Source organism: Ananas comosus, linkage group 6, assembly GCF_001540865.1.
Source record: "Ananas comosus cultivar F153 linkage group 6, ASM154086v1, whole genome shotgun sequence".
Lineage (NCBI taxonomy): Eukaryota > Viridiplantae > Streptophyta > Magnoliopsida > Poales > Bromeliaceae > Ananas > Ananas comosus.
The window spans coordinates 11173621-11188826 of record NC_033626.1 but is presented as its reverse complement, the minus strand read 5'-3'; the positions used below and the strand labels follow the sequence as shown (position 1 = coordinate 11188826).

At 35.4% G+C, this 15206-nt stretch overlaps 1 protein-coding gene and 1 pseudogene across 1 annotated transcript; both read left to right on the top strand.

The window, feature by feature from the left end:
- LOC109712129 lies at window positions 814-7745 on the top strand (annotated as a pseudogene).
- LOC109711282 (protein CURVATURE THYLAKOID 1D, chloroplastic-like) lies at window positions 11906-14630 on the top strand. The gene is made up of 5 exons (XM_020234241.1): window positions 11906-12129; window positions 12213-12427; window positions 13960-14064; window positions 14181-14252; window positions 14335-14630. Exons 1-5 carry the CDS (start codon window positions 11988-11990, stop codon window positions 14404-14406), a joined length of 606 nt encoding a protein of 201 aa, XP_020089830.1. The 5' UTR covers window positions 11906-11987; the 3' UTR covers window positions 14407-14630.

Below are 15206 nucleotides of genomic sequence, written 5' to 3'. Positions count from 1 at the left end.
TAGAAGTTACAAGATTGTAGAAACCCAAAAAAAAAAAAAAAAAAAAAAAAAGGTTGAGAGATCAGTTTTAGATTGGCCTCTAGTTAAGTAAAAAGTCTTTTTTTGTAATAAGCTATAAAGTATAGTATATATTCTAAACCAATTCTATTATGCAAACTGAATAAAAAAAGTGTAAAACAATCTTGTAATTACACATTAAAATGATGCTTTAAAAAATATTTTTACTTTTATATATGGAATGTAAAAATATTTAATTGAATATTGTTTACCCTGTACATGCTATAACTAAGACAGCAAAGACTTTGTCATAGTTCAGGAGCTCTCCATAGATTTTTATTTTTATTCTTTTTTTTTAACATGAATTCTGAAATGCAAATCTCTGAGCACGAGAATAATGTATCAAAACACAACGTCTCGCATCACCTAACAGTATTTTTTTTTTTTTTTTGAGAGAAGGGTTGTACGTTGCCTGCTTCATATGCTATGGTAAATAAATTAGGCTACAAAAGTGAGACAACTTAACCTTGCTAACTAAACACTACTATATATGGTGATTGTTTTTGAGAAGAAAATAGCACACCATTTATTTCATTCAATAGGAAAATGAACGTAGATACCATCGGTGAGGCAACTAGGCCTAAACCATAAGGAATGAAAAAAAAGGAAAAATGTGGTGGCAATGTCCATTGCCTAAAAGTGGGACTGATATTGTTTTTGTGATGGCTTGACCAAGACGGTTGATCATCTTCTCTTAAAATGTGTATACTTGGTTTTAGCTAGTGTCGTCCCTTGAAGACGAGTACGATCCGAGAAATGGGACCGATGTTAGAACCACCTGGAAAAAGCTTTCGTAGAACTCTCCAATTCGTAGATAAGAGGTTGAGTACTCTAGCAGTAATATGATGGACGATCTAGTAAGAGAGAAATAATGTGATATTTGGACAACATATATACCCCATTCTGGTTGATGAAAGAGCTAAAAGCCTTGTTAGGCAGTGGGAGAGTTTTTTTGTTAAGCGAAATTTACTTTCAGTGAATTAGTGTACAGCCTCTATTTCTAAACTGTCACATTTTGCCTTTTTTTTTTTTTGGTTTTTTGTTTTTGTATGTATACAGTGCTTGTTGATACAGCCCATCCTTTAAGCCTGTTAGATCCATATATAGGCACACCATCATAGAGCATGAGCATCACGTAAAGCCTTTGTTCGTTGTTTGTTCTTCAATAAAGGAAAGAAAAGAAAAGAAATGAAATGAAAAAAGAAATAAGTGATTCGATAGGAAAACTTGAACCGCAACATTAGATTCTGTCACCGACTGTTCCTAGCGCAAGTTGCAAAAGGCTTGATGGTTGATATCCGAGGTTTCAAATTCGAATTCTAGTTAATTCATATTTTTAATTAAGCTTATTTCTAAATGAAATTCTCTCTCTCTCTCTCGTTCTATTATGGTATTGAAATGCTATCCAGCTGTAATTAGTTGTATTATCTACAATTAGTTGTAACTGGTTGTATCCTATATATAGAAATGAACTCCTCCTCTATAATAAGAAAGGCTACAACTAATTCCTCTTTACCCACACACTCTCTCTCTCTCTCTCTAATAGAAATAAACGAAACGGGTAGCATGTTACCTATATCTCTCTAAAGAAAAAAAAACATTAGATTCTGTCGCAAAAGCTTTACAACCAAAAATTCGAAGCAGAAATTTTACATTATATTTTAAATTCTATCGCAATAAATTCTGAATTATATTTTATATTTAAATGGTTATTGGTAACCGAATCTATTTTTAATTAATTTATCTGTAAATTTGATTTATTTTAAGTATGTTTCTAATTTAGTTATACAATAATTTTTTTTTATATGTAACATACAACTTTTTAATATATATCCAAATTTTAAAATTTTGAATTGATTTTAAAATTTAATAAAATTTTGAATTTAGTTTTAAATTTACGAATTAAACTCAATTTAAATTTAATTTTCAATTCATTATTTGAATTTATACAATTGTTGATTTGATAGATCTATTTTTAAACCATTTTATTTTTCAAGAATTTTCTATCTGCTTTTATACATAATAATATACATAATCTATGGTTGATTGCTAATGCCTTTATTTATTTTCTAAAACAAATGTATGGAGACCTCCTCTACTATAGGCAATTTTGAAATTGCCCCGTCCAAATTCTTTTAATTTCTAATTATTTGGAATTAAATGATGGGATGGGGGTTATATATACATGTAATCACAAAATTAAATGTTTTAGTATTTTTTTTCATAATTAAATGTAATTATTACGAGATTCCTAGCCTGCAGAGCCACACCTACATTAGATACCATGAGTCAGTAAATCACAGCCGTCCACGGCCCCAGAGCCTCCGTCCAATCAACGACCGTCGCAATTTGTAACCAACGACCATCAAGGCTTTCAAATTTTTCCGCGCGCAACCGACGACGCCCCTCCGCGCGTGCGAACCCCTCGCGCGCGCCCTTCTCCCGCACGTGCCACCAGCCCCCCAACTAATAAAACCCCCCACTTCCCATTCCCTCCCCAGCTCTCGACGACCTCCCTCGATCTCTCTCGAGCTCTCTCCCTCTTCCCATTTCCATGGCGTCGACCTCCGTGGTAATACTCGGCCCTCCCTCCACCCTCCGCCGCCCCCCTCGGTCCCTCTTCCTCCGCCCCGACGCCGCCTCCCTCCGCGTCGCCCCCTTCCGCCGCCGCCTGCTGCCGCCGCACTGCATCGCCGACCTCTCCCGCTCCTCCTCCGGCCCCATCGAGAAGAATCCCGGGGGCATTGAACAGGACCCGATCCGCCTCTGGAACCGCTACGTCGACTGGTTGTACCACCACAAGGACCTAAACCTGTCTCTCGACGTGAGCCGGATAGGGTTCACCGACGAATTCGTCAAGCGGATGGAGCCAAGGTTAGAGAAGGTGATCCAGGTGATGCAGAAGCTCGAGAAGGGGGCGATCGCCAACCCGGACGAGAGGCGGATGGTGCGCCACTACTGGCTCAGAAGCCCTAGGCTCGCGCCGACCAAGTACCTGAAGTCGCAGATCGAGAACACACTTAAGGACATCCGTGAATTTGCAGACCACATCGTCAAAGGCGAGGTAAGGCAGGCTGCAATTCTCTTTACTATTTTTGTCGCAACCGTCGAAAGAAGCAACCTCGGATTAGCAATTGTATAAAAATTGATCTTTGATCATGTATCTGATACATCAAAATAACCATGCATATCGACTCAGATTGCTTTGCCTAACCCGGTTTAGCCTTGTCGTTAGCTCGACATGCGAGCACTTCACTAGATATATATCATATGTTCCACAAAGCATCTATCAACTTTTGCTCCTACTAAATGTTGCTTCTCTCTTGTGCTGTTGGCATTGTGTGTGTAAACAGATCAAGCCGCCGTCCTCTACAGCTGCTCGCTTTACCCAGATACTTTGCATAGGAATTGGAGGTTCAGCTATAGGGCCTCAGTTTGTTGCTGAGGCATTGGCTCCTGAGACACCTTCTCTAAAGGTAGACCCTTCATTTTCCAAGCCGTGGTAGCGACTCTGTTCCTATAACTTTTTCCTAATGTCGATGTAACTGAGATGAAAGGATGCCCGCGTCTGTTGGGATTGTTTTCATCTCGTGGCCGCTGCCTCGTGAAAGATCTCGCTAACTTCACCCGAAAGTCTTCTCCTATCCCCTTTCGGTTAAGGGTGTGAAGAAACGAGCCTACCTCAGCTTTGCGATTGATTCGGTTCGCTCAGTTTTCTTGATTTTGTTGCCAACCAAGTTCAACACATTCCCGGCTTGAATTGAGCTTCAGAAGAGCTTGTGATCTTGTTATTTAGAAATTTCAAGCGTCCAGATTGCTCAAGCTCATCCTTTTCAAAATCCTTATTTAAGACAATTCTACTCTTGGATTGTCCTAGTATGATGTACCGCCATTAACCAAGGCAACAATTGGTATCCCTATGCGGTCTATCTGAAGTCTTTCTATATTTCTTCTTTCAGTTTTGCTTCGAGTGCTTGTTATCTGGCTAATTGTCTTGTGTGTTTTAGTATCTATTTCACAAGATATTATTAGCATTCAACAATTTCTGCGACAGTTGCTACGTAAATGCTGTTCTTACGTGTTATGTTTGTTTTTCCATCTCTCTCGATGTGCCAGATAAGATTTATTGATAGTACAGATCCAGCTGGTATTGATCATCAAATTGCACAAATTGGAGGAGAACTTGCCTCAACTCTTGTAATTGCAATATCAAAGGTTTGCAAGATGCTCCCATTGTCTTCCTTTTGCTCTTTTCCTTTTCTTTCTTTTTTTTTTCCAAGGAATTGCCAATGTTTGCTCGAAATTGTTCATAATGTAGTATAGTTTCATTTTTATTTTTGTAATTTCAGACTGGAGCTTACCCTGAAACCCGAAAAGGTCTATTAGAAGTGCAGGGAGCTTTCCAGAAAGCTGGACTGGATTTTCCAAAACAGGTTTTAATCTGGGTTCTTTTTTTTCCTTACATATCATCTCTATTTTAGACGGTGGCGTGGATGTCTGTGGGCCCATCTGGACAATAGAAGTGCTCGTTCGTCATTTTTTATGAAAGGACTAATAAACGTACCATTTTGTGAGGTTGTGGATTCAATTCCTACCTCCAGCATTTAAAAGATTGAATTCTCAGATTATATTCTAACGGAGTAAATGGTCATTTCTTACCTCACATATCAATACCACGTGCCTTTCAAAGTCATCCACGTGTCTTTCTAGACCATTTCAATTTTGCGAGGTCGTGGATTCAAATGTATAGTCAGAAATATCAATGTCCAATAAAACCTCGCATTGGCTAATTCTTTTTCATGTGCTTCTCAGTGCATATTTTGGAGATATTGAGCCTCGAGTCCTGTTTCACAGCATTGTATTCGCCTTTTCTGTTAGTCAGTGAATGAGAGTTATGTTTTATTTTAGAAAGCAAGTTAAAAGTTCATTATTCCATAAACATTGATAGTAAGAAATTGGTCAAGCTGATGTTAACTGAACAAAGAAATGCCCCTGAATGTAACTGCACACATGCTTAGATCTTTGAGCGACAACGTAGTAGATGACCATAGTAAATTCCATAGAAATTCTATCTCTTCATTATAGCTGCATAATCTGTCTTTTGCAATTCTATGTAGCATCGATCTTGAAACTTAAACACGCACCATCCCTGTAGACAGCTGAAAGCACTTCATTTGCTTCTGTTCATATTGGTGGCACAACAGCCCATGTTCGGTATATCGTATATCATTAGTTTTAAAGAAAGCACCTTCACATTGCTTTATTATTTGAACAAGAGATGTAAAATTTTCAAACTGTAATCTTAAGTTTGATGCTAAATTCATACAAATGAAGTACGCACGGACATTTAACTTCAATCTCATTGGATCCATTGCTCAGAGCACCGATTCTTCTGCAGGCTGTTGCAATTACTCAGGAGAGTTCTTGATTGGGCAATTTTGCAAAAGCGAAGGGTTGGTTAAAAAGATTTCCTATGTTTGACTGGGTGGGAGGTAGACACTCAGTAATGTCAGCAGCTGGTCTGCTTCCAGCTGCACTCCAGGTGCGGTCTTGACGCCTATAAAGTTGTTATGGGCTAATGTGATCGTCATTTGGACTAACATCAGTACTACTTTCCCAGGGTATCAAGATCGATGAAATTCTTAAAGGTGCAGCATTGATGGATGAGGAAACTCGGACGACCGAGGTAAAGATACTTTACATCTTCTAAATTGAACCCTTAATTTATGTTGCTTAAACTTCATGCCAATTAAGAGTAATTAAGTTAGTTACTTCTGATTCATTCATCTTACCCAGCTCAGAAAAAATCCAGCAGCGTTGCTTGCTATGTGTTGGTACTGGGCTTCCAAAGCTGTGGGATCTAAGGTTTGCAATGTTTACTCATATATATATATATATATATATATATATATATAAACTCAATAGTACCAAGGGCTTGGTTCTATTGATAGTATAGTAGCATAATTCTATATATATATATATATATATATATATNATATATATATATATATATATATATATATCTTGATCCGATATTATGATAATTATCGTGGTTACTGAACCACGATAATTCAAAAGATGGGAACCTAATTTTCTACACGCCAATCCTACTATACCCAGGGGATCCCAACTCACCCACCAACCAAATTATCATATTAGCTTGTCTACTTTTACTATTTTCTCCATTTAGATTGCCGTCTTTTGAACTATCGTGGTTTACGAAGTACGATAGCTATCATAGGGTCGGCCTATATAATTGAGCTCCTATGCTTTTAAAAGTACCAAGTTATTGGTGCTTGTAAATTTTTAGCCCTTGGATTAAAGAATGTGCGGTTAAGATGATGTGGGCCCCCTAGGGTTGAGTGAGTGGTTGGTTGAATAGTATAATCTAACGGGTGAAAATGATCAAAAGCGTAGATCTATATATATTTTAACTGTAGTTTTACATTCATCACGTTCAGTTCAGCTTGTTCGGCTCATCTTCTGTGTCTCTTTCTTGCTTACAGGACATGATTGTGCTTCCTTATGAGGACAATTTTCTACTCCTTAGGCGGTATTTGCAACAATTGGTGATGGAATCACTTGGAAAAGAATTTGATCTTAATGGGAATCGGGTATTTATTACTAATTTTTATTATAAGATTTTTTTTTTTTATTAGTTGAGATTGATTGTCTTTTTTTTTTTTTTTTTTTTCGAGAAATAGGTAGCAAGCTAGCTGCTTCATTCATTAAGTGAAATGAACTAAGGGCTTGTTTGGTTCAGGGGTGGAATTGGAATGGATAATGGAATGGAAATGAATTAGAATGGTAATTAGAATGGCCCACTTCCCAAAGATGTTTGGTTTATTTATGAATTGGAAATTGGAATGAGTTATTCATATTTTATTGTTTGGTTCGTATAAACTAAAAGAATTATAGGATACTATAATACTAATTGTACTCTCAAATATAAATTTATATTATTTAAAATTTATAAAAAATATAATACTTTTCTCTAATAAGTTTTTCAAAAAAAAAATCAAATTTTTTAAAAAAACTTTCATTGATGTGAGTTAGGGATAGGATTTTGAGAGAGGATAACTTTTTTTTTTTTTTTTTTTTTTGATGAGAAAGGGGTGAAGAGAAGGAGGGTGAGATGGTCACATGGGCTTCGAGAACTTAGTGGGCTTTCGGAATGAAATCTCAATCCGGGCCAGAAGACCGGAATCAAGTTGAAGGCTAATGGGTCATTCTCATTCCAATCCGGAATAAGAACTCCAAATCGATTCATGCAAACCAAACAAAATTAATCGGATTTGATCAAACCGATTCTCATTCCATATCCAAAATGGATGAACCAAACACGCCCTAAGCGTACATGATGGAGGCAGCTAAGACCTCCTAATAGGTCCCAAAGATACAAAAGAGATAAAAAAGACTACCCTACACTTACCGTTTCGAAATCAAAAAACTGGAAGCAACAGAGTAAATTTCAATACAAAAAAATGGGCCAGAGCGATGAAGGGTCAAAGGGCCTCGGTCCAGTCTTACAGTTGAGATTGATTGTCGAAATTATTTTGTTTGCGCAAGTAGTAGAAATAGAATAAAACTTTTGCGGAGAGCTCCTCAATGAATCCTTATTGAAGTGTCATTGATCCTTTATCGTGTATTAGTTTTGCTTTCATACAAAGATTATAATTCACCTTTAGAAATCTTTTAAAAATTTTAATATTAAAAAATATCCAATAAATTTTTAGATGGATATTTTGCCACATGGCAGCCGAGCGGAGGGTCCTAAACTCCATATAAAATTTTGTTGGGAGCGTCAGCTGAAGTTTAATCGGCAGAAATTTTATCAGTAGAAATGCTGTCATTTTACGAAAGAAAATGGCACCATGACGTCACTTCTTGTCACGCTCTTATTATTTAGATAGGCTAGTAATTTCCCTCACAGGTAGCGTCAATTGTGAAAAGCTCGGATCATACTTGTCGCAACAAAATGCTTTTCATAATGAATAAAATTTTTTATTATGTGAACTTTGTTTTATTATGCAATTAGATCATATATATATATATATATATATATATATATATATATATATATATATATATATATATATATATATATATGGCCGTAGTGTGCCGNATATATATATATATATATATATACTAGTTGAATGTACGTACAAATGCACGTAATAATTATTATAATTTATTTCAAATCAATATAAATTTGTACATTATATATATCCAAAATTTTACAAGAAAAATTATATTTATAAATCAATGTGTTATATTTTATTAGAAAATATTTATAATATCCTACCGTGTTCTTTTATTTATATACATAGAATATTTTTATATACTTTTTGATTTTTGATGAATCAAATTTAAATATATGTTTTAAACTAAAAGCATCAAAATTTAATTCACATTTAATATAAAATTTAAAAGTTAATTTTGATCCACTGTAATAAAAAAATTAATTATTAATTCAAATTTGATATCTAAATATTAAATTTAATTTATAATTTAAACTCAAATTTTAATTTTAATATAAAATAGATTAATAGAAATGCTATTTTTTAACAAATTGATCATAACCGTTTATTTTAATTTGATATATTTTTTAACAAATTGATTATAATCGTTCATAGTATTGAATTTATAGATGCATGCAAATACTATTTTTTAATAGATTGATTATAACTGTTCATATTTGAGATTTTTTTTAACAAATTGATCATAACCATTTATAGGGAATAGATTTTTATATGTAGTAGAAATTTAATAGATTGATCTTTTTATTTGAGATATTTTTAACATTCGTAGGGAATATTATTTTATTCCTTTTTGGATTCTGTCTGTCATTATCGGAATTTCTATACGCTTTTATATATAGTATAGATATAGATATATATGCTAAATTACAAAAAATCTTCCTGTAATAACCCCTTTTTTACTTTCCCCCCCTGACATTTAAAAACCTACATTGTGCCCCTTGTAAAATGAAAAATGTTCACATGGGGGTTACGGTGTGTAAAATGACAATTTTGCCTCTCGCCATTTTCGTCTTCTTCCACATCTTCCTCAGCCGCCCCTTCGATCAGCCGAGATTTCCACCTCAATCGGCCGCGATTTCTCTCCATTTCCTTCTCCACCTACTCTTCTTCTCCTCCTGCACCCTCGCCACCCCTCGATTTCGATAGGGAGGAAATCGAGGTGGGTGTTGATGGAGAGGTAAGTAAGGACAACGAGGGCGAAGGCGAGACGGTGGAGGAGGGCGAAGGGGATGTGGGCGAGGGTGAGGCAGTGGAGGACGGCGAGCCGGAGGGAGGCGAAGCAACAAGGAAGAGGGCGGAGGGATATTTTTCGCATAAAAAAATATTTTATAACAGAACCCTAACGGTAGGGGGTGAAGTGCACATTTTTTATTTTACAAAGGGGCAAAGTGTAGGTTTTTAAATGTCAGGGGGGGGGCAAGTGGAAAAGCGGGTTATTATAGGGGGTTTTCTATAATTTAGCCATATATATATATATATATATATATATAATATTAATGGAATTAGGCTGGAATCTATTAATAGTAAAATGCTCCTTTTTGCTATCACAGTTTTTGACCCTTGGATGAAAAATTGTAAGGTCGGAGATTATTGTCAGTTAGAGTTGAGTCCCTAGGGTTGAGTGGTCCCACTGTTATTGTATTTAATCCAATGGTTAGAAATAATGAAAAGAGCTGATCTAAAGGCTAAAAAACTGTAGCAACAATAGAGTTTTGCTATTAGTCCAACTATATATATATATATATATACATATATATATGAGTAGGGCTAGAATACTTTTACAAATATCACCAAGTGATACTTGTGTGTTTTTAGCATTGGATCTACTTTTTTATACTAATAGCCTTGGATCAAACACTATTCCACCTACCACCACCTACCATCACCTACCACATCCATCTGCAACCTCACATCTCCCATCAAAGGCTAAAAACACACAAATATCACTTGTGGATACTTTTACAAGTATTCTGACTCTACTAATATATATATATATATATATATATATATATATATATATATATATATATATATATAATGTAGAGTTATTATAGTTTCAGAAGCATAAAGGAAGTGGGATGGTAGTGGTTCTCTAGAATTTAGTGATTTTTCTAGGAAAATAATAATAATAATAATAATAATAATAATAATATATATATATATAGAGTTGAGCTAGAATACTATCGATAGCAAACGGGCTCCGTTGTCATTCATTTGTTTTCGATGATAGAGTCTCCAAATCGACGATCGGCACCGTTGAACATGATCTATACCACTTGAAGTGTTTAGGAATCAAATTTTAAATCTTTTTGACATCATTTGCCTAATGATCAAAGGGTTTCAAAATTTGTAATTTTAATGGTCGATAAGAAGTGTTTTCTCGTTTAACGGCGTAAAGATATCCAAATCAATTGAATTTTTGTTAGAAAATTCTTTAACCTATTTAAAACAAGATCTATACTCTTGATCTTGATTACAAGACTCCTACCATCATTTTTTAAAGAATATTCATTTTCAGCCGTTCATTTTTATGTTCACTCGCTGGATAAGAGAACAATATCGAAAATGTATGAAATTTGATTCTAAACACTTCAAGTGATATAGATCATATTCAACGGTGCATCGTCGATTTGAAGGCTTTATCATCGAAAATAAATGGGTGGCAACGGAGCCCGTTCGAGAATCAAAGTAAGACTCACACAAGTTCCGAGACTAATGGTTTGGCATGTTCTTTTCTGATGTGACGCAAAATAATGAACACAGTTTAGTACTCTAATAAATGCTTGAGATGCCTAAACCTCTGCCTCCTTGTAAGTGACCATAGCATTCACAGCAACGCGGCTCTGCTCGGGCTCGACAGGTACTTCTCACGAGGAGGGCAAGCGAACCAATGACCTTACTAAACCAAAAAAATCTAAAATTGACTCTGATTTCATATTATTCAAAAATACGATCTAGCGTAAAATAGATTGCAAAATATGCATTAACATTAACATCGGAGATAGCACATCAAAATTGTTAGAAATGATCGACCGTTCCTAACGCAAGTGGCAAAAGGACTTGATGGTTGATATTCGAGACCCAAGTTCGAATCCTAGTTGATTCACATTTTCAGCTAAGTTTATTTCTAAATAAAAAAAATAAACGAAACGGGTAGCATGCTACCCTTCTCTCAAAAAAAAAAAAAAATGCTAAAAATGCTCATCTTGATTGATTGGATTATCCTGCAATTCAAAGTTAGCTTTTAAAATCCTTGTTTTCAAACTAAAACCAAATTAAAGTTTTCACAATTTAATTTGAGTATATATATCTTTTTTCACCATCACTTTAACATTGATGTAAAAAAGCAAATGGAACCAGCCAATCCTGCAGCCAAACATGCGGCCAAAGCAAGTTAAAAGAAGTATAATAAAATATTTTTTTAATAACTCTGATTGAATGGTGAATCTAAAGAAAAATAATCTGATTAGATAGAAATGTTACATCAGCAAAATATATTCTAGATTTTTTTTTTCTCAAAATTAGAATATAACTCCTTAAAAATATTCTATATTTAAAGGACTTGCATATCATAATAATCAAATAATGACTCCGATATATATGCTTCTCGAACTTTAATGTCACAATAATGAATTTTGGATACTTAGATAAATTTTATATGATATGTAATCTCTAAAGATGTTGTAAAATATACTACGGAGTATAGACTATAGACTTAGAATTTTTGTATAAAATGGAGGTGTACGGATACACCGGGTTTAGGTGGTAATTTCCAACTCTCGCACCTTAACATGCCTTACGCGACCACCTTAAACGATAATCCCAATTCACAAGGACCGTAGCGACTCCTCATTAGACGCTTCCTTTTACCTCGTCCCAGGCTCAAAAATGGCGTCCTCATCCCCTCTACGCGCCCTCCCCTCTCTCCCTCACCGTCGCCTCTTCGTCCCCAATCCCCCTCTCCTCCTCCCTCCGCGATCAACCCCTTCGCTCCCTCACGCAAAAACCCTACTCTCCCGATCGAAGCAAGGTATATAGCATTGAAACGAATCAAACATCTTCGTCAAAACCCTAGTTTCTTCCTTTCTCACTTCACTTCATGGTTGATCCTAGGGCTGTGTTTCTCCGGGGCGGAGTGGCCGAAGTCGACGTCTTCGGAGGAGACGACGGCCACTGTGGCCGTGTCGAACAAGTTTGGGAACGACGAGGCGCCGGAGAAGATCGAGAAGAGCTCGTATGGAGGGGGATTTGGGGAAGAATCGTCCCCTAATATGGGTGATGGGGAGGAGAATCCGAGTGGTAACTTTTTGGATCAGCTTAATCTAAAGGTATTGCTCAATGTGTTTGTGTTGTTGTCTCAGAGAACGAATTCCTCATTTCTACTAGTACGAACTTGCGAATTGGAGATATTTTTTTATTATACAGTCAAAATCAGTTCCTGATGCTGGATTTGTGCATGTTTGATTAACTGAGCATAAGATGCATGATAGAAATCATTGGAGTTGGTACTGAAGCATTGCCGAATTAGTGATAATTTGAACTTGGATCTCTAAAAGAACTTAGTCCCTACCTAAATGAGGAAGATGGGGTCTATAAATTCACACTCACCCTTTCTTCTTGTATGCAGCTTTATTAAAGGAATCTGTAAAATACAACTACTGCTTCCATTTATCGTAGGCTAAGACTCTTTTGTTGACCCTTCCAGACCAAGCTTTAATCCTTGCAGCATGCTCGTGATGTTCATATTCACTACTTCTTCACTACACAGTTGCACCAACCCTAACTTTTTTCTCTGTAATGCTCTTATTGGAAAATGATTCTTTGGTGTTTTTGCTATAGTTTGCATCCAACTCTTCGCCCTGATGATACTATTTAGATAACATGCATTTTTCTATTAGGCAAAGTTATTCTGTTGAAATTTATGAAATTTTTGGATGGCGGAGACTTGCGACATCAAGGGATTAACACGCAGCTCTCTAGAAGGCGCAGTTGTTAGTAAGGGTTTAGCCTAGCGTCTGATGACATGTACTGTTTGCAGAAATGCTGGAGGTCGAATCTTAAGGCATTTAACAGGCATAGTGCTCGAATGCATAGATACATAAATGAGGTTGTAGTCTGGGGAGAGCAAGATGTAGATGCCCTAATACATGATACCGTGATGGCTGTTTCAATTAGTTGAACCAGTACTGCAAATTCACGTGGGAAAACCCTTAACCGTTTAGCAGAATGATGTCCTAATATTGCAAGCGACAACAATATTGGAATTAGGAATTAAATTTTGTTTCTTAGTTCTAAGCAAGTGGGAACGGTTGAATTTTGGGTTTTAGAATCTGAAACCGCCAACCATTGGGTAGGATCAATGAGATACCCAAAATATTACAAGTGAGATGGGGGTTCTTCACAAAAGAATGGACCTAAAGTAATAAATAAAAATAATTCACTTGGACTTGGCTTACCTTGGACTTTGCTGCGTTCAATGTTTCTAAAACAATCCAAGAACAAAAATTTTCATAGAGGCTTGATTTCAAGCAACCCAAGAATGAAGTTGCCTTTGTTATTTGAATGGTTTGGCTTGACTTGTTTGTTTGCATTGTTTGAGATTTCAGTTTGATCATTTAATAGAACCGTATCTCGAATTGAGTTAAGTCTGACCAGCTTATATATAGCTACACATGGCTGATTTGGATCTCTAAAACGGAGCCTAAACAAGTTTCTTTTACGCAACTTTACTGGTTGATAATGCTATTCTTGCAAGTGGCTAGAAAAGGGACCACTGCTTACTTTTAGGCAACATTCTCAATCACTAGTGTTTGTTACTCCTAAGTTAATGGAATTGCTTTGTTGGAACTGCTTAATGTAGTTGGACATGGGAGACACATCCAGCATCCTCATCTATGGAACCACTGCTTTGGTTGCTCTGTGGATATCGTCAGCCATTATTTCTGCTATTGATTCTCTCCCTGTGGTATGTACTTTTCATATTCTTTTTGTGTTTGTAAAAAATAGCAAACTTTAGATAAAGAGCAAATAGATTTGGTTAATTATTTTATAATAATCCGTAAATTGACACTTGGAAAACAGTTTCCTAAAGTGATGGAAATAGTAGGCCTTGGCTTCACCATTTGGTTCAGCTCTCGCTATCTGATCTTCAAGGTAATTAATTGGTATATTAGTGAAGATTACTAGCTGTTTATTCTCTGATCACCTTTATAACTAGCTTGTATATATTATGCAGAGCAACAGGGATGAATTGTTCGCCAAAATTGATGAGCTCAAACAGCAGGTATTCGGGACAGATGATAAATAGCAACATTCTATATGGTTAGTTTGATGAAATTTTCTTGCTAAAAAGATGATAGAGTTGTTAGTCTCTTGCTTGTTAATCTAGTTAGTTTTGTACTTCTGTAGTTATTTATATGGAATTTTTGTATCCAATTTGGGTATGTGAACTCTATTTTTGTATCCAATTTGGGTATGTGAACTCTTGATTAATATTTTTAGCAAATTTCTTTCGGTGGTATTTCTTTTTCATCTAGTTAGCTCGAGAAGGTTGGTGGTATTTCTTTTTCATGTAGTTAGCTCGAGAAGGTTAGGTTTATTGATTTCATCATTTTTATTTTATTGTTCAGATGTATATTTTCATGTTCCAAAATTTTTATGTTCCAAAATTTTTATGTTCATATACTCGGGATGTGAGATTGACACGAAAATTTCAGAGAGTTATGAACAACTTCACAATTTTACTTATTATTTTTCAAAAAAGATTGTCATTTAAAAAAAAGTTATAGCCGTGGCTCCAAGTCATCCATACTTTCCTCTTTTTCAAAAGATATAATAAACATCTCAGAAAATTAATTCCATTTCTATATTATATATAGAGAGAGCTATATTATATAGCTATTTTGTTTTCGGTTTGGTTGGTTTTGAAGTTCAAATCAAATCAAAACCGAAAATCAAAATTTTACAATAATCACAAGGGAACCGGGCGAAAATCAATTTAACTAAATCAAAAAGTCCCAATCAAGAATATTTATTTGGTAAGATTATACTTTTTATTTTCAGTTTGTATGGATTAAGTGTTTAGATTAAATTTGACAACATATTATA

What these genes read in the sequence shown, in the direction of transcription:
- LOC109711282 (XM_020234241.1), top strand. Translation starts at nt 11,988, where the DNA reads ATGGCGTCCTCATCCCCTCTACGCGCCCTCCCCTCTCTCCCTCACCGT. An exon ending in ACTCTCCCGATCGAAGCAAG is followed by an intron (nt 12,130 to 12,212) that starts GTATATAGCATT and finishes GGTTGATCCTAG; the next exon opens with GGCTGTGTTTCTCCGGGGCG. An exon ending in TGGATCAGCTTAATCTAAAG is followed by an intron (nt 12,428 to 13,959) that starts GTATTGCTCAAT and finishes TGCTTAATGTAG; the next exon opens with TTGGACATGGGAGACACATC.